This window comes from Budorcas taxicolor, chromosome 13 (genome assembly GCF_023091745.1).
Source record: "Budorcas taxicolor isolate Tak-1 chromosome 13, Takin1.1, whole genome shotgun sequence".
Taxonomy (NCBI): Eukaryota; Metazoa; Chordata; class Mammalia; order Artiodactyla; family Bovidae; genus Budorcas; species Budorcas taxicolor.
The window spans coordinates 72,273,599-72,301,170 of record NC_068922.1 but is presented as its reverse complement, the minus strand read 5'-3'; the positions used below and the strand labels follow the sequence as shown (position 1 = coordinate 72,301,170).

General features: G+C 49.9%; 1 protein-coding gene across 1 annotated transcript in view; it reads right to left on the bottom strand.

Annotated features, from left to right (window-relative positions):
- TOX2 (TOX high mobility group box family member 2) overlaps positions 1–25,592 on the bottom strand; it is a 153,815-nt gene extending 128,223 nt beyond the window's left edge. The window contains exon 1 of the mRNA XM_052651226.1: positions 25,494–25,592. Within this exon, the coding sequence (XP_052507186.1) occupies positions 25,494–25,592 (99 nt within the window). The remainder of the gene's footprint in view (positions 1–25,493) is intronic.
- Between the last annotated feature and the right edge of the window lie 1,980 nt (positions 25,593–27,572).

Sequence of the window (27,572 nt, the reverse complement as noted above, 5' to 3'; positions counted from 1 at the left end):
CTCAAAAACTCCCTCTTCCCTGTCACACTGGTGGCTGAGTGCCCAATTCAGTCAAAGGCAGTGTGGAAATGAGGTTTTTTTGTTTTGTTGGTATTTTTGACTCAAGTGTTTTAGTTAGTTCTTTTTTTTTTAATGTGGACCACTTTTAAAGTCTTTACTGAATTTGTTACAATGTTGCTTCTGATGTTTTGTATTTTTTTTTTTTTTTTCTGGCTGTGAGCCATGGGGGATCTTAGCTTCCTGACCAGGGATGGAACCTGCATCCCCCCCACCCACCCACCCCCAACCCCTGCATTGGAAAGTGATGAAGTCTTAACCACTGGATTGCCACAGAAGTCCCTAGAAATGAGTTTTGAAGCATGAAGAGCCAGGTTCAAATCCCAGCTCTGCCACTTACTAGCCGTGAACCCTGGATGAGGGTGAGCCCCTCCATATACTGGGTGTTAAACCCACTGCCTTGCTGCATGTCTGGGGAGACTGGCACCCATACCCTCTCTCCCCGTGTAGATTTGCCACCAAGTGGTGCCCGCCTGACTTCCAGCATCGTCCTGGCAAACCCTTCCAAGGCCTCCATCAGCAGATGCCAGAGGGCTGGGAAGGCCAGGGAGGTTTGCTCCAACTTACCTCATTCAAGACATGCCTTCTGAAACAGGATGAAAAAAATTAAGTAATAAAATTTGAGTTTGAACAGAAAGCCCAAATCCGGACTCATCTTTCCAGAACTTCTCCGTCCTACCTCAAGAAAGGAAGGGGATCAAAGAAGTCTCTGGGGGTCAACCCACCTCTAGTGGGCCTCAGAGACAGGCCTTCCCCCGGTCATCTGCAGCAGGATGGGCCCACGTGACATATCCCGGTTGCCATGGTTTCTGTTTATTCTGGGAAAGACAGCTTCCCTGACATCCAGGCCTGGTAAAGACGAGTGTTTGCTACACTCTGATAGTGTAATCACCGAGGTCCCTTTCTTTTTCCTCGACTGCACACAGGCTAGAGCCTGCAAGCACAGAAGCAAAGGCACTGATGGTAACACAGGCCCCCCAGGTCCCCCCTCCATCCAGTCCAGGGTGGATGGAACCAAACCCCACTTTCAGATGAGAAAACCAAGGCTTGCGCTTGGGCCGTGACTTGCCCAGGGTCAGCAAGAGGCAGGGATTCAAACTTGGGACTGTCTAACCTGTCCCATTTTTTCCAGCTGTGTGCTGGTTCATTTATGATCATTACTCTGACTCCCAGGAAACTCAGGCCTTTTCCCAAAACTGCACCTCCTGATATGCCTTGAGAGGACCGTATCCAATGCTCAGAGACATCAACAGGAGTAAGCAGGGAGTTCCCCAGGGGGACCTAACACTCAGGTCCCCACCCCAGATCTGACCACACCATTCTCAGTTCATGGTTCAAAGACTGCTGGCCAACAGAACTAAATCTGAGCCTCCCACTTAACCAGCACCCCACACATCCTCAGTTTTATGCCTATGACCCTTCCCTTGCTGTCTCTTTGCCCGTTCCAATACTCAGATCCCCCTCTTCCATCGGGATTTCCTGGGTGCTCACGGGAGCATCAGTCCCCTCCTCCTCCCGAAGACCACCGAGCTCAGCTGCCCCTGCGAGTGGGCCACCCACGGAAGGGTCTATCCCCACTCCTGTGTTACATGGGACAGCTATGGAGCAGCAGTTCCCTTCTCAGCCCAAGTCTGCTGACACTGACAGGGAACTGGCACTTCACTGGGAGCTCCGATGTGCCAGGTTCCTCCCTCCACAGGGCCTTTGCACATGCCGTCCTATCTGGAATGCCTCCCCTTTGTCCCTACCATCTAGCAAGTCCTAGTTCTCCTTCAAGTCTCGGCTTAAGGGTCACAGAAGGCCTCGCTGACCCTCCCTGTTACCCAGCCAGGCAGCGCGCGTGCAGCCCTGCTAATCACACCTGTCACGGTCAGATCGTGCTTCGTTGTGTGATCATTTATTAACCAGACTAAAAGCCACGTAAATACAGCGCTAGGTCTGCCTTGTGCTGGGGTCCCTGGCACAGTGCCTGGCACCCTGCAGGGACTGGATAAGTGTCTGCTGTTCTGAAAGAGCGTGGGCAGCTGTGATGGATTAAAATGATGCCACAGGGTCTCAGGTTTCATATGCACCCTCTGCACTGTAATGTTACACCTCCTCCCATCAAGCACCCGGGTCTGTCTGTGCATGCCCTGAAGGCAGGCTTAACCATGTGACTCCATTTGGCCAATGAGACGGCAGCAAATGTGCCGCAAGCAAAGGCCTGAAAAGCACTTCTGCCCCGGGACAGTCTCACTCGCTGCACTCACAACTCAGGAGCAGCAGATGAGCACGCCAGAGTGAGTTTGTTGGAGGATGAGAGACTCTGGGAAGGGCTGACCCAACAATCAGCCCCCCACCTGTCAACTGCCAGACACATACATCAGTGAGGCCATCCTCAATCAGCCAGCTGCCGACTGACCGGCCAACTGACCACAGATGCAGAACAGAGCCTTGAAGAGGCCAGCCTGGCTCAGAAAGCCCTCCAGCCAACCCACAGATTGTGACCAAATAAAATGGTGGTTTTAAAGCACTAATTTGGGATAACTTGTTATGCAGCAAAAGGTAACTGATAGAGGAGCCAAGATATGCTCACAGCCAAAGAGCTCAGGTCTGACCAATACAACATCAAGCTGAAAACAACAAAAGTGTCTTGGGAGGTGGAAAGCAGCTGGGGGCTGAAGGTCAAGTCTCCGGGTTTGAGCCCTGCTGGTCTGTGACTTTGTCTTGAGCCTAGACAAGGTGGGCACTGCCTCTGTGCCTACGTTTGCCCATCTCTGCAATGAGAATGACACATCACAAACCAAGTTTCCCCAGGAGGGGTAGTCTGAGTCTAAACAGGGAGTGGATGTGAAAGAGCTGCCCAGAGGAAGCTAAAGACTCTGGTAGACACGTGCTGCAGAAGAAAGTTCACAACTTCCGAGCAGACAGATGCCGGTTCCTGATTCACCCTGCTGCTGTCAGGCTGAGTGACCTTGGGCAAGTCTCTCAACCTCTCTGAGCTTCAGGTGTCACCTGATACACGTCCCCTGACCTGGCAACAGTACATAATACGCAGGGCTATGGTGAGGGTTAAATAAGACAGTATACATAAGACCTGGAACACTGTGCCTGGCACATAGAAGTCCTATAAATAGCAGTTCCTCCTCTGTCCCCACCTCTACTCCACTGGCACCGCTTTCTGCCACCTTGCCCCAACACACCACGTGGAGTAAGAGTTCCCATGTTCCAGATCAATATCTTGTGCCAGGTGACAAGTCTTGACTGTTGCTTATGTAACATTGAGAGAGAGAAAGAGAGAAAGGCTTGCTTGAAGGATGAGAGGGAAAGAGCTCCATGTTGGCAGCTCTGACAAGGGGAGAAAACTCAGGCTGTGGTGAAGAGCATGAAGAGAAATGGAGATGATTCAGACCCGAGCCCCTGCCCTGAAGGCAGACACACCCCAAGCCCACATCTGTCTTCATCTGGGATGATTATCTGTGGTCCTTCCTGCATTCACCGCCAAGACACCAGCAGGCAGCCTGGCACTGGCCACTCAGGAAGGATGCAGGTGGGCACATCACAGGCGCAAGGCAACCTGCTCTGAGCCCCTGAATGATTCCCAGGCCTCAGTCGGCATCTTGGGCTTCCCAAGTGTCTCAGTGGTAAAAAATTACCCCATGCCGATAAAGGAGATGCAGGGGATGTGGGTTTGATCCCTGCATCAGGAAGCTCCCCTGGAGGAGAGCATGGCAACCCACTCCAGTCTTCCTGCCTGGAGAATCCCATGGACAGAGGAGCCTGGCGGGCTGCAGTCCATGGGGTCGCGAAGAGTCAGACATGACTGAGCATGCACACGTCGGCATCTTAGCCTGGCCTCTGTCCCACAAAGCACCTACCACAAATGCAGAGGCCCTTCTGCCCCAAGGACCCCGAATGTCAACAGGTGGTCACCAGGAAGTCTCCAGGATGGATTCAGCAACTGCCCGCCCCCCACCCCAACACACACTTATGAAGCTGAATCCAGGGAGGGCTGACTTGTGGGGGAGCTGGCCCCTCATGGGGACAGAAGGTTCCCTGAGCAGAGGGGAACGACACTGGATGACTCCCCTTGCAAGCGTCACACCTACCCCATGGCCTTCCATGGCCCCCACTACAGGATCCAAACCCTGAGGGCTGACACTCCAGGCCCTACCCAAGCCCCAAACCCATATAATTTGGCCACCTGATGTGAAGAACTGACTCAGTGGAAAAGACCCTGATGCTGGGGAAGATTGAAGGCAGGAGAAGGGGATGACAGAGGATGAGATGGTTGGATGGCATCACCGACTCGATAGACATGAGTTTGAGCAAGCTCCTGGAGTTGGTGATGGACAGGAAAGCCTGGCATGCTGCAGTCCATGGGGTCACAAAGAGTTGGACACAACTGAGTGACTGAACTGAAACTGAAACCAATCCACCCAACCCTACCCCAGGCCCCATCACAACCTGAGTATAGGGACCAAGGACCAATCACAACCAAAATCTTGTGAGGCTACAGCACAAGAGAGCAGAAGTGGCTTACCCAAGGTCACACAGTGAGTTCAAACAAAAGCCAAGAACCCTGTCCCCCATCCACACTCCTGAAGGTCACTGTCAGGCAAGGATACAGTGTGGGTGTTGATGGGGTCTCCCCTCCCATACCCTGATTTTCCTTTTCAGGCTGTGCGACCGCCCCTCAGTGACAATACAGGCTGTTCTCCGTAGAACTGCTCTTGGCTGATAGACAAGCCTAGGGGGCATGACCCAGCTTCCCTACCCCTCCTGAGGAAGCCCATGGCCATGGCCACCTCAGATGGATGTACAAAAGGCCACCTTCCATCTCAAGATGGGACCAGTCCTATAGCATCATTCGTGCTTCAGGGATCCCTGTAGGATGAAGCAGGTCTCCAGGCAGACCACCTCCTTGCTCATCTTCTCCCTGCCCTGCTGCCCCCACTCCCCTTCTCATGAAAGCACTCCCCACTGATTCTCTTTCACAAGAAGCAGCTCTGCTGCTAGGGAGCTCAGCCTGACACAAAGTCCTCGGTCCTCAAATTGTGGTCCACTCACCAGCAGCAGCACAGCATCACCCGGACCTCATGAGAAATGCACGCTCTCCGACCCCACCCAGACCTACTAAATCAGAAACTGCCTTTTTATAGAAACCAACTTGCATGTGATTCCCATGCAAGGTATAATTTGAGACGTTCTGGCTTAACAGAGATAGTTAGCCCATCGTGGGGATCATCCAACCGTGGTATTGCCCAAACCTGCCCATCTGTTGTGGCAACCGTATGGCTAAGAAGCTATGTCATCTCCACGCTCCAGGCTCTGGCTGGATGTGAGCTCCAGCATAAGCGAGGTAGAAGCCCTATGTCTTCTGATTTGACTTCCAGTCTCACACACTTCACACGGTCACCAGAACTCTGTTTTTCTTTCATGCCTGTTTCATTTCTGTTTTCCTTTGCTTGCATTATTCAGAGTGTCTGCCTCTACTACCTTCTTTATTCAAAAAAACTATTTATTTATTTATTTTTGACTGTAGGGGTCCTTCGTTGCTGTGTGGGTTTTTCCCTAGTTGCAATGAGTGGGGCGAGCTCACTGCAATGAGTTTTCTCTCTAGTTGCGCTCGCACTTCTCACTGAGGTCACCTCTCTTTTTGCAGAGCACAGGCTCCGGGCTCTAGGCACACAGACTCAGTAATTGTGCCACACAGGCAGGCTTAATTGCCCCGCGGCATGTAGCATCTTCCCGGACCATGAGCGAACTTGAGTCCCCTGCATTGGCAGGTGGATTCTTAACCACTGGATCACCAGGGAAGTCCTCTACTGCCTTCTTGAAGGGACCCCCAACTCAACACCAGACAGCTAGGAAATTTTCCTCAAGGGCACTTTTGGGGGAAGATGGTGCAAAGAGGTCCAGATTCCCCAGGGCCCTGGAGGGTGGAGGGAGGGGGAGCAAGGCCACTGATGTCACTGCCTTGGAAGAAGAACATTCCTGACCAGCCATGAGTCAGAAACCCCTCTTCAGAGGCCCCATTCCAGCCCACCCCAGGGAATGAGCCCCACAGAGCCCCTCCAAGGGGATGCCTATGACCTTTGCAAAAGGAAAGGCAATAACCAAGTCCTACATGCCTAGTGGACCCCAGGGCCATTCCCGGAGGCTGCAATAATCCTGCCGGGTGTTTGGACAGGAGCAACCGTGCAAAGCTTGTCATCTCTGCCTGTTGCCTGAGGAGGGAAGTGGTTCACCTTTTGCTAATCGCTCTAATTCATTTTTTATTACTAACTTTCCTGTTTTCTATTTGCCGTCTGATTGAAGGTATTACCGAAGGCATTTAAACAGCATCAGACCGTACCACAATGGCAAACATAACTCTTCTGATTGAAATCTGCATTAATACACATATAATTCCCTGATCACAAAGATCTCATGATCCACATGTTAGACCCCAAGTGAAGGCGGATTTGACAAGAGACATATACACAACTGAAGGTTTTTCAAAAGACAATCAGCCTTGCCAGGAGGCTGCCTTAAGATGGGTGCTTTCTTGGGCTGTTGGTGGACATGGCTGACCCTTTGGTACCACGTCCTGAATCCAGAGGCATAAAAACATTCACTCCTTTGAGCCAGGAGTTCAACTTTGGCCGTGGCCAACAGCCTCGGTCTGAACCTTGACACCCCATCTCGAGCATGTCCCATAGCCAATCCATCCCCAAATCACATATAGTCTCCTCCTAACATCCCCCATATCCTTCTATTTGTCTCCACTCTCATCCCAGCAGTTCAGTCCAAGCCAGAGTGGTCCAACAGAACTTTATGCAATGACAGGAATGTTCTATATCTGCACTGTCCATGGGGGACATAGAGACCTTGAAATATGGCTTGCATGATGAAGGAACTACATTTTATTGATTTTACTTTAAATCTCAATAGTCACATGTAACGAGTGGCTACCATGTTGGAGTGTGCAGCCCCAAGCGATCATCAATCCTCCTAAACCACAGTGATCACCTCCCCACTGTCCCCTTGCATCCATTCTTTGTCCTATCCACTGCTTTCCCCATAAGACAGCCACAAAGATAAGTGCAGCATACCTCAACTCTCACTACCGTTGAGACAAAGTCCAAACTCCTGGACATGGCCTTCAAGGCCCCATCTCCTGGAGCAGAAACAACTCCAATTCTTGGGGAGGCTATGGTGTGCCAGGTGTTGGAGCGGGGGCAAGCAGCGAAGGCCTCCTGGAGGAGGTGTCACTTGAGCAGAAACTTAAAAGACATGTCCATAGGAGTCTGCCAGGTGGGAGGAAGATGCCCAAACCAGAGGCACCACAGTGAGAACTGCTCTTGTAGCTACAACCATGAGCCACCGGCAGAGAGCCAGCCCTTGTGAAGCTGATAATCTAGTGGGGCAAAAACAATACACAGAATGAATAGGCAAACGACACGTGAGAAGAGAAAAGAAAAAGATGGGTAAGGGCTTTCTGGTGGACTGGCTGGAAAGGAGAAATCAGCAGCATTAAACTGTAAGGAAGGAAAGAGCCCAAATAAACATGCTCTTGAGTCTGTGTGGCTGGAGAGTAGCGGGTGGTTTCTTCCCCATACCTTAAACATCTTGGCAGGGAACACAGTCTTCACAATTTATACTTTAATAAGAGGAAGTAGGTGATCTTGCATGACCACACTGATTTTTTTATAGATGTTTATTTTTTATCTATTTATGTCTTTCTATTTATTTGGCTGCCTCAGGTCTTAGTTGTGACAAAACCGAGGGCTGAGATCCACCAGCCTGTCTCCCATTTAGACAAGCTCTGATGAAAAATCCTGAGGGTTTCAACCACCAACCCTCTTGACTCCCATATCAACCTTCTTCCCTGGGCTTGGCATGTCTTTACAAGGTGAACTCATGTAGGATCTTTCACTGTGGTATACAGATTTTCTAGATGCAACATGCTGCCTTAATTGCTCCATGGCACGTGGGATCTTAGTTCTCCAACCGGGGACTGAACCCGTGTCCCCTGCATTATACCATGGATTAATCACTGGACCACCAGGGAAGTCCCCAGCCACACAGAGATCTTGATTATAGCCTGATGCCACCACTTAAAGGGAGACCTTTAGCAACCTTGATAAGGGGTAGTACATAAACAGTGGGACCTTTCTCTACAATATTTATCATTTACTATGGATGTTTACACTTAACTGTGATTTTGCTCTACATGGTTTATTTTACAGGGTGAATTTAGTTTTTCACAAGTAATTAAAAACCTTTCCTTATAAAGTTAAAAAAAAAAGTCCTGCCTTCCCAGCAGAAGCATTCCCATGGGCTAGAGAGAGATTTCCTTATCTCTGAAGGTCAGGCTGACTGCACTCCAGCTCCCCCAACCCAAGCAACTGGGAGTGATGCCTCCCTCCTAAAAATGGCAAGGTCATCACCCACAGGGAGAATGGAAGTGGACAAAATGGGGCTGAGATCCACCAGCCCTTCCCCCAGCAAGCTGACGAAAGATGAAACCACACTGATGAAAAATCCTAAGGGTTTCAACCACCAACCCTCTTGACTCCCATTTCAACCATCTTCCTTGGGCTCAGCGTGGTCTTTACAATGTGAACTCACATTTATTAACATTTGCAAAGCCCCAGACACTGTGTCTCTCATATTTATGCATTTAATCCTCTCGGCAACAATGCACAAATACCCAATGGAGGCCCAGAGAGGGTGACACCGAATTATTCTTGGAAACACAGCCTGGGATATGTTATGATGGCTATGGTGGCAAACATAACCACCACACTCATTCATTCATTCTTTCAACAACTTATCACCGAGCACCTACTACCTAGCAGACACCACGTTTAAGTGCTGGGGACTCGGTGTTGAAAGAAACAAGCGTGACTCCAGTGGTTGGAAAGCTTACTGTCCTCAAGGTGGAACAGGCCCTCAAATCGTCTTACAGATCTAGCATGCAAGGGGGAAAAACACACTGGGGGCTAAGATAGAAAATAACAGGGTAACTGCAAAGATGAGGGGGTCAGAGTCTTGGAGAAGGTGAGGATAAAGCTGAGACCTGAAGGATGAGCAGGAGACAGCCTTGTACAGAATGAAGACAAAGACATTTCACACAAAGGCAATGGCGTATGCAAAGACCTTCAAGCAAAAATAAGCATGTGGGGGGGGGGGGGCGGGGGGGCATTTGGGGAAAAAGCAAGAAGCCTGGGGTGGCCAGAATGGAGTCAATGGAGGCTGGTTTTGCTCCCCATCGTATCCCCAACTCAAAGCCCAGGGCCTTGGACAGAGCAGCTGGGAGTGAGGCTGGAAAAGCAGGCTAGATCATACCAGGATGTCTGGACCAAAAAAGGCATTTAACATTACCTACACATCCAGGGGAAGCACTGGAAGGTTTTAAGCAGAGGTCTGATTTTGGTTGGGCAGAGTTCACTAAGCCACCATGGAGACCCATAAGCAATTGTGCCCAGAAAAATGACAGGATCTCATTCACAAATCAAACAAAACCCGATCACAGTCGAGATGGCTCCTCAGCGCATTGTGCTGTGTCACTCGAGGCCATTGGATAGCGACTGTCCCCCAAAGCTAAGCGTCCCCAGCTGGTATGTGGGAGGTGGCCATCTTTTGGAAGAGCAAGATAAAGCAGCAAGTGACAGGACATGCTGACCGAGCATTGGACAGAGGCAAGGCCGTTGGCAGAGAGAATATTGTGCCAAAGATGCTGCAACAGGGTCGTGGCTTGTTGTTAATGGGGAGCCATCAGGAAAACACACTTCTGTGCTTCACTGATACTGTAAGACATAATCTAAGAGAGTGTGCAAACATGTAGTGCTCCGTTCACAAGATAAGTAAATCAGCTAACAGAAGAGCCAATGGAGGAAATGCATTGCGCAGGGTGGGAGAACAGGCCCTTCAGGTTTGGAGTTTTTTTCCTCTTTGTCTCATTTAAAATCAAACTTTGGCTCTTAGACATCAATAAGCAGATCTGGAAAGAGAAAAAGAGATTAAGTATCTCAGATGCTTAAACACACTTATCTCATTTAATTTTATCAACAGATAGCACAGTTAATTCCGTATTGCAGATGAGGAAACTGAGGCCCAGAGGTAATAAGCAGCTTTCCAAATGCCCTCTCGGCCCCTTCTATGCCTTTGCACAGGCTGTTCCTTCTACCTGGAATGCTCTTCCCTATCTTCTTCCCCTGGCCAATTCATCTCCAAGCACAGGCCAGGTGTCTGCTCCTCTGAGAATCCTTCCCTGACTCCCCCCACCCCACTCTACCCTCTGCCTGGCCTGGTAGTCTCACACCCATTGAAATTGCTTCTTTTTGCCTGTCTCTCTAATATATCAGACTGCGGCTTCTCAAGGACAAGGACTAGGTGTTCATCATCTGTTCATGTCTGGCATCTACCTCCAAGGCCTACATACAGCAGGCAGAGAATGTTCTTTGCTTGGCTGAACGAATGAAGGAATAAATGAATTAGCTCTAAGTTTCAGAGCCAGAATTTGATTCCGGGTCAATATGACTCCAAAGCATATCTCTTGACCGGAATGTGAGTGTGTGTCTTTATATAATTAATCAGAAAACATACAGAAACATGGGATACATTTCAAAACATACTGAGAGCTTCATTCACACCTCTGAAAGAGCTGCCAAAAAGCGACACCCCTGGGGAAAAACAGGATGGTGAATATGGATAAAGGGTTCACCAAACCCTTTCTCAAGAGCCTTTCACCTTGGTTAATTGTCTAGCATAACTCCCCTGGTAACTTGAAGAAGGCAGGACGCTAACTGTGTTACTAGGCCACTCTGCTTATGGCAAAAATGACCCTTGATTGAATAAGTTGCATCTGGACTGGAAGGAACTATAAATAAACTATAACTATCTGATTAAGAGGCTGTATTTGGGACCTCCCTTGGTGGTCCAGTGGCTGAGACTCTGTGCTCCCCACGCAGAGGCCCCAAGTTCGATCCCTGGTCAGAAAACTAGAGCCTGCATGCTTCAGCTAAAGGTCCCATGTGCCTCCACGAAGATCAAACATCCCAAGTGTTGCAACTAAGATCTGGCACAGCCAAGTTAATACATATTTAAAAAGAAGCCACATCTGAGGTTTCCCCCGAGTGTAATGACTCTTGTAACGACATGCCCCTTGCAGGGAAGTAGATACTAGAAAATGAGATGGTCCTTTGGGAACTGAAGCTTTTAAGTCAAGTGGTTTCCAAAGTCACCTAATGAGGATCTTCTTCTCTTGCATCTGAACTAAAACCTGGCACTGGGGGGAGCTGATAAAGAAAAGAGAAGTCCCCCTCCATGGACAATGTCAGAGACCTCTGCTGGAACTTCTCCCGTGGAAGAGGCACAGATCACGTGTCCTGCTGGCCAAACAGTGGTTCTTGTTCCAAGTCCTTCGAGGAGACAGGTACCAAGGGTTGCCCAAGTGAGTCTTTTGAAGCTGAATGTTCCATTGAACCTTAGAGTCTTTGTGAGAGCGTTCATGAGAAAGAAGAGAACTGATGTAGAGGAGGAAAGAGACGATCCCAATCAGAAACACCACTACACTTCTTCTGCACTTGAAAGCTCCTTAGACCTCTCCTTTACAAAAGACATGAAAACCTGGGATGCGGGCTGCCCTGGCGATCCAGGGGTTAAGAGAGGGTGTGGATTCAATCCCTGCTCAGGGAACTGAGATCCTACATGCTGCGAGGTGCAGGCAAAACAAAACTTGGCATGACACCTATGCTCACTGTCCTTCAAGGGCCCAGATGACCTGAACAACACCCAGGACTAGAATGAGGGAGGATACGACTTACTTGATCTCCCAGAGGCCTAACCACAAACCTGCGAAGCAAATGCAGTTATGTGAGATAATTGAGGCTCAGAAGGCAATGGCACCCCACTCCAGTACTCTTGCCTGGAAAACCGCATGGACAGAGGAGCCTGGAAGGATGCAGTCCATGGGGTCACTGAGGGTTGGACACGACTGAGCGACTTCACTTTCACTTTTCACTTTCATGCATTGGGGAAGGAAATGGCAACCCACTCCAGTATTCTTCCCTTGAGAATCCCAGGGACGGGAGAGCCTGGTGGGCTGCCGTCTCTGGGGTCGCACAGACTTGGACACGACTGAAGTGACTTAGCAGCAGCAGCAGAAGAGAGGTTAAGTGAGCGGTCCAAAGTCACACAGCTTGTAAGTGCCAGGATATGAACCTAAATACCTCCACAGACCTCGAAAGTCATATTTGAATCCACTATCTGGTTTTGCATAAAAATTCACTTACAGCTCAGGTGGACGTATTAGGCAGAGAACGCATGGGGTAGAGGTGGGGGTTGCTGCTCAGGTCATTTGGCCCCTTGAAGGTCAGCAAGGAACCATCCCAGATTTTTTTTTGCGGGGGGTGGGGGGAGAGTAAAGGGATCTCCTTAAATAATGTAGTGCCCAATAGGCACTTATTGAATCTTTGCAGAACAAATGAGCAATGAAAGGCCCAGGGTCCATCTTCCACATCATCAAGTATGTGTGTGCAGGCTAAGTCACTTCAGTTGTGTCTGACTCTTTGCTCTGCTATGGTCTGTGGCCTGCCAGGCTTCTCTGTCCATGGGATTCTCCAGGCAAGAATACTGGAGGGGGTTGCCATGCCCTCCCCCAGGGTATCCTCTTGACCAAGAGTTGGAACCCGGGTCTCTCGTGTCTCCTGCACTGGCAGGCAGTTGCTTTACCACTAGCACCAATTACCAAGAATACTTCAAGTCAAAACACAGCACCGTGCAACAGCAAAATTTATGCATGAGATTGACCCTGGGTTAGACTACTGAGGTAGATTCCTTTCCAACAAGTTTCTAAATCATTCCTACAAATTAGGCCCGACTTCGATATAAGCATGTTTTAATTAGCTCTAATGTGAAGGCATTCTACTACCAAATGCTGTTTGAAGCTGAAAACCAAGGCAGGAGGCCCAGCTGGGAATCCCCTGACCCCCTAGAATAGATAGTGCCGAAACAGTTGAAACAAGGGGTGAGCTGGTCCACTCTTGCATCCCTGCAGAGGGAGGAAGCTCTAGCTGGCACCACGGAAGGGGCAGGAGAAAGGAGCAGGGAGGGCAGTCTGAACCCCAGCTCCGCCAGCCAGCTCCTCTGCTGCCTTGTGTAACATGATTTATTAGGACCTAAGTCTTCTCACCTCCACAGTGGGGATGTGTGTGTCTAGCACAGTTCTTACAAAGACTTAGTGAGATGATAGAAGTGAGAGAGCCTGGCTCTGGTCCCACAGTAAATGCTCAGATAATAATTTGTGCTTATTCTGACCTTGCTTTTCTCCATAAAACAGCACAAACCTTAGAAATAAAAGTCAGTGAGACTGTGCTTTTTTTTCAAGATGGTGGGTGGAACACATAATTTTACCTCTCTCTTCTAAACCCACTAGACTGGGGTTTCCTGGGTTTTGGTTCAACCCTCTTTCTCTTCAACTTCTTACTTTCCAGCACCCTCTCTATGTTTCTGATGCCCACTCCTTTGTTGTTTTCTTACAGACCCTTTTGGAGTTATTCAGCTTTCATCTATCTGAATTATGAATACATATGTGTGTATATGAATTATGAATATCTGTGTTATATCTGTCTCCCCTTTTTTGTCATTCTAGTGGGGTTTAGAAGAGGAAAAGCTATTTTCCTAACTGAAATCCAGAAAATCCCAAAGAACAGGCAGCAAGGGCTGAAAGCCCTGAGAGACTTGACCTTTGAGTTAACCTATAGTCCTCTGCAAGGAGATCACACCAGTCAACCCTAAAAGAAATCAACCCTGAATATTCATTGGAAGGACTGATGCTGAAGCTGAAACTCCAATACTCTGGCCACCTGATGCAAAGAGCTGACTCATTGGAAAAGACCCTGATGCTGGGAAAGACTGAGGGCAGGAGGAGGGGCAAGAGGATGAGATGGTGGGATGGCATCACTAACTCGATGGACATGGGTTTGGGTGGACTCCGGGAGTTGGTGATGGACAGGGAGGCCTGGTGTGCTGCAGTTCATGGGGTCGCAAACAGTCGAACACACTTAGTGACTCAACAACAGTCCTCAGAGAAGCTGACTGTTGGCTTTAACCTGGGACTAAGCCAGGGAGAAGAACTCTATAATTAAACAGGAAGTCTGTCTCAGGGATTCCCCCTTGCTATGGATGCGCATGAAGCAGGAAACGCAAAGTGCACTAGTGCCCATGACTGATGCTGGCTGATAAGAGACATGGAGGTCCCCACCCAGCTGCAAGTGAGCTTGTCCCATGTTCCAGCAGAAGTCCCCAGCTTCAAATGTCTACACACAGACCATCCTCAGGGCACCTCAAACCAACATTTGCATTGCCTACCTACATGCTCGTGGCTTTCACAGATGTTGAGGAAACTTACAACCACAGAATAGATCAATCTACAGCTTTGTTTACAAATAAATGTCAACCAAGAGTTACCAGGCATTTGTAGAAAATAACAGCATAAAAGAGGGACCAGGAAGTGAACCAAAGAGCTAGTCAACAAGAAAACAGAGTTAACACAGCAAACAGAGAATGACTTTAAACAATTGAATTATCGTCTTCAAAAAGATTCAAGATGTTCATATATCCATTTAGAAAAGGATGGGCTACTACAACATAAGATCAATCAAGAAACAATACAGTATTCTGGGAAATGAAAAAGTGATTACAGAAATAGAAATGATACTTATTAGAAGCATTGAACTAAAGAACGGTTATGCCTGGAAGTATACCCACCACACTTCACTTTGTGATTAACCCTAGGTAGCAGGGCTGAGAGGGTAATGGGGAAAATGAAAGAGAATGAGAGAGGCTCTACTTTTTTTTACTCTTAACATATTTCAGTGTATTTTATAGAGAATAAAAACAATTTTTAAAAAAGAGAGAAAGGCAAGGAACTTTCCTGGTGGTCTAGTGGTTAGGAATCTGCCTTGTAATGCAGGGGATGCAAGTTCGATCCCTGGCTGGGGGGATCGTCTAAGTCTCAAGGCAACTAAGCCCGTGCTGCAACACTGAGCCCACACACTGCAATGAAGAGCCCATGCACCTGAATGAAGACCCAGTGCAGCTAAAATTTTTTTAAAATAAAATAAAATAAAAAATAATATTGCCTTCCCTGGTGGTTCAGAGAGTAAAGCGTCTGCCTGCAGTGTGGGGGACCCAGGTTTGATGCCTGGGTTAGGAAGATCCACTGGAGAAGGAAATGGCAACCCACTCTGGTACTCTTGCCTGGAAAATCCCATGGACGGAGAAGCCTGGCAGGCTAAAGTCCATGGGGTCGCAAAGAGTCGGACACAACTGAGCAACTTCACTTTCACTTTTAAGACAAAGAGGGAAATGAAAGAAGAATGAAATGAAATTGGGAGTGAATTAATGAGCAAAAGATGTCCTATGATATCCTATGTCATGCCTACAAGTGACCCAGGCATTTGCCTCTGAGCTTCTTGGTTGCTCAGAGAAGATGAAAGATTGGTAAAGAGACCACCATGGCTGCTGACTTACACTGGGGCAGGGCAAAGAGGCTCTTGAAGAATGTGACAGGACTTCAGTCCAAAGAGAAAGCCACGGCCCCCTGCCCAGATGTGCCTCACTCAGGCAGGACCCAGAAGCTCCTCAGGAACCAATACGGTGGAGTCTTCCCCACCACACAGGAAAACGTGTGACATTTCAATGCAAAAACTCTGGAATCCTACCTAGGAATGTGTCAGAAACTCGCTGGGCCCCAGAATATCCCACTAATAACCATTTTTCTTCATTTGGTCCTAAGAAGCAGTTATCCACCTGTTCTCACTCACAGCATGAAATAAAGAAGAATCCAGTCAGTGACTCAAAAGTCTCTAAAAATTAACAACACGCTGGCCCCTGATTTCTTGGGGTCAGAGAAGAAGGTGGGTCTTCTCCCCCAAATGCAGCTCCCTGAAAGAGATACTGCGATGCTTCCCTTTCCACTCATTCACTCCCAAACTGTTGGGCTCACAGCTATACGTGGGGCTGCCTGAAGATAGCGACCAGAGGACACAAGAATTCAAGGAGTGGGCAGCCCCCTTGCTTCAGTTTGGGACACACTGGAGCCCAGCTCCAAACTTCCCTGTGAGTCACTTTCATCATTACGCATATTCCAGGCCAGTACCTCCCTCTGCCCAGTCACACTTCCCCTACTCCCGTTCACGGTGCTCCTCCTGAGAACTTCCCTGCAAATACACCTTCCACAGGCAACTCTCCATCTGAGTCCGTTTCCAAGGAGTTCCACGTAAAGTTGTCTCCCAGATGGAGACACTCCCCCTGACCCACAGGGGTCCTGAAGAAGGCAAGAATCTCAGAGACACCCGACCAAGTCCAATCCAGGCTTACATGCCCCAGGCCAGCAGCACATCCCTGCTGGCCGAAGCCAAGACACAAAGTTCTTCCATCATCTAGACGAGAGCCGGTTCTCTAAGTGTGCTCCCTAGACTAGAAGCACTGGCATAGCCAACTGTGGGCAGTGTGCATTTCCAACTCCTGCCCAGACCTACTGAATAAGAACTGTAGGGTGCGGCGAGGCAGGGGTGGTGCGGGGGTATGTGCATGGCACCAGCATTCTGAGTTCCAACTGCCCTCCAGGTAATTCTGTTGCACTAAAGTTTGAGAAGCAGAGCATCTCTGACTACTGAGGGAAATCAAACATAAGTCATTAAACTTTCCCACAGCAGAATGTAAATTGGTGCAGCCACTATGAAAAACAGTATGGAGGTTACTCAAAAAACTAAAAATAGAGTTACCATATGATCCAGCAATCTTACCCCTAGGTATACATCTGGAAAAAATGAAAACCCTAATTCAAAAATATACATGCACTCCAATGTTCACAGCAGCATAATTTACAATTGCTAAGACATGGAGGCAACCTAAGTGTCCAACAAAAGATGAATGGATAAAGAAAATGTGGGGTGTGTGTGTGTGTGTGTGTGTTTATATACATACATACATACATATATATAATATTACTCAGCCATAGAAAATGAAATATTGCCATCTGTAGCAACATGGACAGACTTAAAGAATATTATACTAAGTGAAGTAAGTCAGACAGAGAAAAATAATATATGACCTCACTTATATGTGGACTCTAAAAAATAATAAAATCAACTTATTTACAAAACAAAAACAGACTCACAGACATAGAAAATAAACTTATGATTAACAAAGGGGAAAGGAGAGGAGGGATAAATTAGGAGTATGCAATTAACAGATAGACACTGCATGCACGCTAAGTCACTTCAATCGTGTCTGACTCTTTGTGACCCTATGGCCTCATAGCCCGCCAGGCTCCCCTGTCCGTGTATGGGATTCTCCAGGCAACAATACTGGAGTGGGTTGCCATGCCCTCCTCCAGTGGATCTTCCTGACCCAGGGATCGAACCTGCATCTATTACATCTCCTGAACTGGCAGGCGAGTTCTTTACCACTAGCGCCACCTGGGAAGCCCAACAGATATACACTACCACACATAAAATAAACAACAAATACAGTATCTTGAAACCTATAATGGAAAAGAATCTGAAAAAAAAATACATATATGATGACTAAATCACTTTGTTGTACACCTGAAACTAACACAATATTGTAAACCAACTATACTGCAATAAAAAGAGAAAGAGAATGCCAGATCCATATAGGTGAAGAATATTTTATAGGCATTTATAATAATATTAAACCCTCTACCAAAACAAACAAAAATTTTTCTACAGCAGAAGACCAAGAGACGGTCACCAACAATGGTCTGGATCCAGCAACAACGAACGGTTCATACTCTGAACGATAACTGTAGCGCCCCCGCGTCTTTCCACTTAAAACCTAAGCAGCTCGAATTCAACCCTCCGCATAATGACCCCTACTGGTATCCCTCTCTCCTGCAGGCTGGTCTCCCCAACTTAGGCTGACAGTATCCCCAAACCACCTTGCAAGAGCTGCCCCTCTGCCTAGAAGGTCTTCCCACCACTCTGCATGTGCCCCACATGGCCCGCTAGGTGTTTCTTGTAAGACTTTGCTATTTGAAGCCTACTCACACCTCTGACACTGTCATTTCCCCAGACAGTTATATAGTTAATTGTGACTCTGCATTCTGAGCCAAAATATTACAGATCCACATGGTCTTTCATCTAGGAAAGCCAAGTTTCCTATCAAGTCACTGACCCTTCAGGACAGGGCTGAATCCCCTAGCACACAGTAGGCACTCAAGAAAACTTGTTGAGCATCAGAAAAACCCAGCAGAAAATCCAGCCTTGTAAAACCACAACCCTGTTGCTCTTTCTTGCAGGCACCAGAAACAGCAACTGTACAGTAGGAAATTTAAGCCTCAGGATAATTGATCAAAATTTATTATCCTGTGTTATACAACATGTTTTCACTAAGTTATAAAATTACAATTTACCACGACTCATTAAGTTAATAATTACTTGCCATATGTTTTTCCTGCTGCTCCCAAACCATGCTGAAACATCACTACGTAGGTTTTCAGTCCATGTAAACAAATAAAAAAAAGATAATGGCCAACCATGTGGATAAAGGATTTGCTGACAGGGAGACACAGGACTAAAATACCAGACAGAAAGCATGAACCTCAAACTCTGCCACTGTCATCACCATCATCTCCTAGTTTACCTGCGCCACTTTCCAGATCAGTGGTTCTCAAATAGGGGTGATTTTGCTCCCCACCCCTCAGGGAACACTTAGCAAAGTCTGGAAACATTTTTGATTGTCATGACTCGAGGGGAGGTGCTACTGGCATTAGTTGGTAGCGGCCAAGAATGCTGCTCCACATTCCATCATGCATGGAACAACCCCCACAACAAGGAATTGTCAGGTCCAAACTGTCAATATTGCTGAGGTTGGGAAACACTGCTCTAGATTACAGGGAACTTCCATATCCGTTACTTTAATCTGAGCTTCATAGCAACAATATGAGGAAGGCATTATGCCTCCCTTGTGCAGATGAAAAAACCTGAGACTTGGAGAGGTTAAATGATGCACACAGGTCATCAGCCCTCGCCAGTGAACCACACAGCTGCAATTTGTACTGGTCTTCTCTGCCTCCAAAACCCACCTTCCCTCCCACACAGATTCAAGAAGGAAGAAGAAAAAAAAAGACGCGAAGGAAGTGCACAGTTCCTTGTCCCTCCATAATGCTGTGCAGTGACTGCTTCAAACTGGAGGCCCAGGAAAATCAGATCCAGAGACCACGGCACGAAGAGACCTCACGTTAGGAAGACCCTTTCCCCAGCAGCCTGCGCTGAAACTAGATTTCTCTTGCATTTTAACTTTCAATTGTGCTGTTCTTTGTGAATAGAAATGAAAGCATTTCCTGCTGGCGCTGAGTGCCTTACAAGCAGGATTTCTAGTCCTCAAGGCAACCTCATGGGGGTCAGGGGTTGGGGTGGGGGGAAGTATTGATGTGCCCATTTTCCGGATGAGGAGACTGAGGCACAGGGAGGTGAAATTACTTGCCTGCATTGAGGATCAAAGCCATGTCTGCTGGGTTACAGAATTTACACTGCCTTTCTAACCTGAGACCAGCACTGGGAAATCAGAGGAGCAAAATAAATGCCCTACAGAATCACATGGGGCTGGCAGCTATGCCACACAGAGATCCTTGGGATAAGGATAAGGCTCTTCCCAGCTTATTGGCTGCTCTCCATGCTGGGCTCAGTCCCCCGGGCCTACGCAGGGAAGCTCTTCTAGGAATGTCAGGTCAGCCAAAAGACTCTTGGCCTCTGCCCTGCCCTGAACACCATGCGCTCACTGCAAAAGTCTTCAGATTATAAGAGCCAAACAGATGCTAAGTTCTTCAAGCCACAGGGAACAACAGGCCAGCCCAGAATTCATTCATTCAGCAAATATTTACCCAGCACCTATGTGCCAGGCCAGCTCTGGGAATACAAAAGTAAAAGGAGACAGAGACGGTGGTAACCTACCTACTGGAGTATATGAGAGCCCAACTCTTCAAAAAGCATAATCCTCATCCTTGCCAGGGGGACCCCACTCTACAGTTATAAAGGACATGCCCAGACTTCATTTCATTAGATTTCCACACCACAGCCCCCCATCTCACAAGACTAAGGGTCACTAATTTGCTCTCCTTTTTGCACAGAGGGGAACACAGGTCCCGGGTACGGCATTTTCATGCTCAAGGTCATCCAGTAGACTGGGGACAGCTGTGCCAGACCTGGGCTGCTGCTCCTGACATCGGTACGGTATAGAAGTGTGGTCCTTGTAGAACCTTTGGGACAGGCTGGGGGAGGACATCCTATAGAGAACATCCTATAGAGGACATCCTATAGAGAACATCCTTGGACAGAAAGTGAAAAAGCCTCCTAACAGAAACACAGGCGCCCTTCCAAAGTTCCCCCAGGACCAGCCAGCCCAGGGCTCCTCCCCCAGGGACCTGCCCACAGCCACCAGTGTCCCAGCAGAAAGATGCCATGGGGATCTCACCTACCAGGGATGCTGAGCAGGCCTCTCCAACCTCAAGTCTGGGTGAAGGTGGGACCAGGCCCTCCCACTTCGTGGATTTTCGTCACAAGGAGCCACCAATCACTCACTACCCAAGCTTGTCTAGATCGCATCCAGGGGTAAGATGCTGTGCCCAGAGCTGTGGGGGTGGAGAGTTGAATCATTCACCCACCAGCACAATTTCCTGAGTAATTATCGGTCAGGCACTGTGCCAGGTGCTGGGCATGGTTCCTGCCTGGTGGGAGCCCACAAAACCCTGTATACAAACAACTGAACCACTGCTACATTACATGTGGTCTCCGGAGTGGCAGCGGCAAGACTGGGAGCTCGTCAGACACGCAGACCCTCAGGACCCCAGCACAAATTAGCTGAATCAGAATCTGAGGGCAGGAAGGGTGCCCCGGAACCTGTGTTTCAAATCTTGCCAGATGATTCCTATTGTGTCCATGAATTTGAGAACTCCTGGTCTAGACCACAAGGCCTTCCCCAACCTCACTACTTAAAATGGCAAACCAGTCCCTGGACCTGACACTCCTAACTCTCTTCCCTGCTTCCTTTTTCTCCATAGTTGTACTGATGGCATCGGTCACAATACCACAACGATCTCATCCATATATTTATGACTTCCCATGCTGATACATAAGCTCCAGAGGGAACCAATTTGAGTCACTTTGTTTCACTTCTGTTGCCAAGTACGGTGCCTAGCACAAAGATGTGCTCTATAACTGTTTGTTGACTGAGTGATGGATGGCAGAACATGCCAAAACCCAAGCAGTATCCAGTTCTTGGGGGGATGCCTGGAAAAAGACAGAAGGTTACTGACCATGGAGCACTGCATGGAGAAAATGGTACCCAAGTTGGCCCTGAAGGATGTTTGAAACAGGGATGAAGGATATGTGGAACACAGAGATGCTAAGCCTCTCACTGGAATAGGTCCCAAGTGGTTGATACCATTGCTATCTAATTAGTAGCCGGTATGCGCCAAGAACTTCTATACCCTATATTAACTCAATTAACTCTCCCGAACCTCAGAAGTAGACAGTGTTGTCCTTAAGAGGACACTGAGGCTCAAAGATATTAAGTAATTTGCCCCACTCACAGAAAACTTGTATAAGGATGTTCACAGCAGCTTTATTTATAACAGCCCCAACATGGAAACAAACACAAATGTCCATTGGCAGGTGAAGAAATAAACCAATACAATGCAATATTATTAAGCAATAAAATAGAACAAATTAGGGATAAATACAACATGAATGAATCTCAAGGACACTTCATTGAGCAAAATGAACCCAGATGCAAAAATGTATATGCTTCATATGAAGTTATAGGACTTAAATTGACTTAGTACACATAAACTGAATTTAAATAAACCACTGATAATAGAAATCAGGTAAGTCGTTTCCTCCAGAGGTAGGGAGTGTTGACTGGAAAGAAGCATGAGGGAACTTTCAGGAGTGACAGAATGTTCTATATCTGGATTGGGATAGGGGTCACAAGGGTGGTTATATTTGTCAAAACTCATGGAACAGTACACTTCAAATTTCCATTTTAGTGCGTGTAAATCACACCTCAATGAGCTAAAATCATTTGCCCTAGGTCACAAAGACACAAGCGGCAATTTGAATCCAGATTTGTTCAATGCCACTGGCCGGTTTCCACTAGTCTGCCATCGTTGAGCGGGGAGCCCCAGGCAATGCACCCATCCTGCTAAAGCACCTTACCAAAACCCAAATAAAGGGACTTCATAGTTACCCTAGAAGGATGTCATAACTTCCAACTCCCAGATCATGACAGAGACCTGTGCGGAATGCCAGAGAAGCATCAAACTGCGAGTCCAGGACCTCGGGTTTAGGCCTCCGCTGTGCTCTTCATCTGCTGTGTAACCTGTGAGTGTCCTACTCCATGACTCAGTCTCCCCTTGTGTGAAGGAAGAAGGAGGGGATCAGTGGTTCCCCGTAGGGAGACACACAGAGCTACAAGGCCGCAAATCCCTATGCTCAACCAGGCACCATTACTACATGAAATAAGTAATGTACCTCTTTCATATCTTATAAGCTATTTTTCAAATGCATGCTAATATTATTGTGATTAATAAAATAAACATCTATTTCAAAGCAAAAATGAAACCCTAGCAGCTTTGTCATTGTGCATTTTCTCAAACAAAAGATACCAAAAGAACAGCCAGTGCTCATGACTTTGGTTTAAAGAGGCTGGAATCTCTATGTTAGAGGATTACTAAGGGGACAGTCACCAAGGGCCCTTCCAGATCAACTGCCCCATGGTTGTCCAGCGTCACTTGGCAAAGGCTTGTCCTTGTGTTTCTCAGGTTGGGTCCTTGTGGGGACCGGGCTCTTATCTAGATTCCAGTGACCAAGACCCCAACGTGTGGGTCACGTCCTGGCTGTGCACCCCAGTCTATAGATCCCAATTGTGGTCATGGTTGCATCTTGGGTGTGTCTCCCCTCCAGTCTGGAGAGTGACCAGGATCTCCCCAGTCCCTCCTTGCTGTACCAAGAAGCTTGGGAGAACAAGGGGCATCAGTTCCTTGGTACACCATGCACCACCACCCCCAACTACTAGCACTGAAGGCGAGTGCCCATTGGTGATCTGCTACCAACAAACAGGCTTCTGACTCGTCCCTCCCTGAGCCAAGTGACATCCTCTGTCTCCCCCTGCCACCAGGCTGCAGGACTGAGAAGCATTTCCCACATCCAAGTAGAAAGTCAGATCTGGTTTTCACCTACCCTAGTGACCCAAACGCCACCCTCCTCCCACCTGGACACACCCTGCGTTCTGGGCCAAGGGTTGGGAGATCACAGACAGAAACCAGAATCATCAGCTTCTCCTTTCCTGACTGGTTTCCTCCCACCAGGGTTTCACACTGGATCTTGGTGCTGAGTCAGAGCTTTACAGAATATCAGAATAAAGCAAGGGCCTCGGCTGAATGCCACCTCCCAAAGGCCCCCTTAGGAGACCACCTCACTCTAACCGCGTTTACAGAAACACCACCCTGCAAAGGAGCACTGCAGGTGAGGGGCACCCACCTAACCAGACTTTGAGGCACACATCCCCAGACTCACCCATGCCCCCAAACCAGAGGCTGGAACCTGGCCAACTTCATATTTAAAAAACTAACAAAGCCAAGGGCAGCAGATAGACCACTGCCCACCCCCACCCCCCCATCCAACTGTCTTCTGCTTCCTAAAGATTCCACTTGCTACTTCTCATCAATTTCCCCTCCATCAGATAGAAGCGCCAGAGAACTGGCCTTCTCTTGAAGACACCATCCTCCTCTTCTTCTAACTTTGCAGGTCACTGGACCAAAGATAAATCGCCCCATCCTCCGCTCAATCTCACTTACCGCCCGTCCCCGCCCCAGGTCTGGGGGCCCCGGACCCCACCCCATGCCCCAGGGGAACTGCCCAGGGCTCTGCCCCTAGACTTCAGAACCCGCTCCGCAAAGCCTGAGGACGCAGCCAGCGAGGTTCAGCCGGGGCGGCCCCCAGGTTCCGCGCGGGGACGCCCCCTCCCCGCAGCATCCCCATAGCAAGAAGCTTGAAGAAGAGACTGCGGGGTGGGGTTAAGACCCCGGAGGGGCGCCGACCCAGCCACCGGACTGGCACTCACCACGCAGCGCCACGGAGCCCGCGCGTCTGCGCCTTGGCCGCGGTGAAACCCACGCGCGCCGTTCAATCCGGGCTCCGAGTGACGAAAAGCCGCGCTCGGCTCCGGCCAGCCCGGGACCGACGCACCGACCCGCGGACGCACGGACTGTCCGGCTTCCTAACTTAAGTTTGAAAGTTCCCTCCCGGGCGAAACAAGAGTCTCGGACTGCGCCGCTGCCCCGCAGGGTCCAGGGCTGGTCTGGCAGCTCGGAGCGGGGTCGGACGCCGCCCGTCCCGGCTTCCAGAAGCGAGAGCTCTCACCGCGCCCGGGCCGGGCAGCGCGGCGGGGACCTGGCTCTGGGTATGACCGGGTCACGGGTTGGGGTGGCGATCTCGGGAAAGAAGGGGCGCCCCTCGCCACAACTCCAGTCGGGAAAGCGCCCGGTCGCCGTTCCGGGGAGGGGACAGGCCTCGATGGGCCATTACCAGCTCGGAATCCGAGGCTCCGCCGGGCGATGACAACCGATTCGTAAACGGCCCAATTCGTGCGCTTCGGCGGCAAGAAGTTAAAAACCCCGACGCGCGGGTGTGGACGGCCGGGCGCGGGATGCTGCTGCCCCTGGGTGTGACCGCGCGTGACTGGGTGACTGTCAGGGCGATTCGTGTGCCTGAGATTCACCGTCCTCGGGGTGGGTGGCTGTGGGTGACAGCGTGCGACTGTGGAAGTCACTGGGAGTGCGGGCGAGTGACTGTCGGAGAGACTTCTTTGTGTGCTTGTCCCGAGTTGTGGCCGCGTGCGGCGGCGTGGGGGCACGCGACGCGGTGTGCGGCGGCGTCGCGTGAGAACGGTGACTTGTGCGTGGCGGGGTGACAGTGCAGGTGGGCGCGTGACTGTGTGGTTGTGTACGGACGAGGGTGACCTGTGCGGGACGGTAGTGTGAGCAGGTGCGTGGCTGGGCGACACTGGGTCACTGCGCATCGGCTCGTGAATGCGGGCGAGGCCGTCAGGGGGGACGTGGTGAGTGTGTCACTGTGACTTCGTGTGAGCAACTGTCGGGTGACTTCTGCCTGTGATCCCAACAACTCCGGGCGTTGAGTGTCACCACCAAGGGGATCGGCGTGAGCGGCGTGTGTGCCCGTCGGCAGGGCTGGGGGGTGCGTGTGCCCGCGCGTCCACACCGCCAGCATCTCCCCGCGCGGGTCCCCGAGAGCGCCCGCGTCCCGAGCCCCCGGGTGACCGCTGCCCGCGCGCTCCAGCCCGGGACGCTCCGGCGCGGCGCGGGGTCCGAAGGCGCGGGCAGGCCCCGCCCGCCGGGCCCCCACCCCGCCCCCGCCTACCTTGCCGCAGTGGTAATAGTCCAGGGGCGCCAGGCCGGCCGGCTCGGCCCCGGGCCGCGCGCCCACCGCGGGCGCCGAGGGGTACAGGCGGACGTCCATGGCGGGCGCGGCGGCGGCGGCGGCGGCTCCCGCGGGCAGTGCCTGGGCGGGCGGCGGGTGCGAGCCAGTGTGCGAGCGGGTGTGCGAGCGCGGGGGGCGGGCCGGGGGCGGCGCCCGGCGGAGCGCCCCGCCCCCGCCCGCCCGCGCGCGCTATTGTTCCGGCCGCGGGCGCCGCGGAGGGCCGGGGGCCTGGGCCCGGGGGGGAGACCGCTCCCGCGGGCCGGGCAGCCGCCGGGTCCCCCGCCCGGCTCTCCGCCCCCGCGGGTCCCGGAGGGTTGCGCGCCCGTCCAGACGGCCCTTTCCCGTCCCGCCTTCCGCCACCAAGGGTGAGGGGAGGGAGAAAGCCGTACTACACCCCTCCCCAGAAGTGGGACTCTCCCCGCCCTAGATACCAGGGCGTTGCTGAGCCCGGAAGGTGGCAGAGGAGAAGGAACACTTTCGCAGATGGATGCTGCGTTACCCGGTGTTGCCCAGAGCCCGAGGCCGGCCGATCGTAGGATGTCCTCGCTCCCGGTCCCACTGATCTGAGTCACTGAAAGAGCGGCCCTGAGGGGCCTGGGGGGCTGCTGCTTAAATTCTCACTTTACAGATGAGGAAACTGAGGCAAGGACTTGTGGGATCGGTAATGGAGTGGGCTCCACGGTCCCCAGAGGATCCAGGACTGAAACCACCTGGAGGAGTCTAAAGCATCCTTTAATGACAGAGAGGGAAGGGGCATAGAAAGAAGAGACTAGGAACTGAAGTTCTGGGGAAGCGGCCAGAATCGGCCACCCCATCATCACGACCAACAAACGCCACCACTAACCACCACGGTCTCCTGGAGTGAGAGACTGGAAGTGAGATGGCTCCCACAGTGGAGCAGAGAGGTGACTGAGACGAGCTCCCCCTCCCACAAAAAAAGCCCCTAACTCCTCCCATCACCAGCGGACAGCTAGCCTGTGTTGCTCCTCCCCTTCCCATCTAAGAATTGTCTACTCGGAGGGCCTCTACGCCCTCACTTTCCACGGACTGGGCCACCAGCCCTGCCCTCTGGTTCCCGACTCTGGCACACTCAGGATGCCTGGCTGGGAAGGGTCTGAGGCCAGGAGGTGGAAGCAGGTCAGAACGGGAGTCTTGAATGGCAGCAGAACACGAGATGGCATCTGGAGAAAAGGGAGTGAGCCTCTTGCCCTCACAGGAACCAGCTTGGAACTTAGCTCCCAACTGTGATCTGGGCTTTGCTGGTCCTGGCTTCAAGCTAGGACCACTTATTCATGACCATAAGGATGCCCTGATACAGGATAGGTGAGGGAAAGAGGCTTTCACTAAAGGTTTGGGAACAACAGAGGGAAATTACAGCTCAGAAAGGAAAGAACTTCTAAATACATTTCACCAATCATTGCTTCTAAAATTCATTGTCATATCTTATTAGAATGAATTTCCACTGGTCCCTCTCCTTTTTTTTTTCCAATCTGAACATCCAACTGACCCAGCAGCATTTATTGAAAAGATCACCTTTCCTCCCACTTCTCTGCAGTGTTAACTTTGTCATAAACCAGGCAGTCCATATGTTCATCCGACGGTTTCTGAATTTTCTAGTCTGTTCCATTAGCCTGTTTGTCTCTCCTTGAGCCATTGTCACATTGACTGGATTTCTGTAGTTTTCAATAAATCTTTAATGTCCCATAGACTAAATCTACCCACTTTTAAAATGTAGAGTGCCTTGTCTATTCTTGACATTTGCACTTTCATAAAACACACACAATCCTGCTGAAATTTGATTGCTATCACATAGAATCTTTAGATCAATTTGGGTAAAACTGACATTAGTAAACATTAAGCCTTCCTATCCATAAACATGGTATGTCCCTTCATTTATTTAGGTTTTTTAAAAAAGTCATCTCAGCAGTGTTTTGTAGTTTCTTATATATATAACTTGCACACATTTTAATAGATTTAGTCCTGGATATTTTATGGTTTTGATGCTATTATCAATGGTTT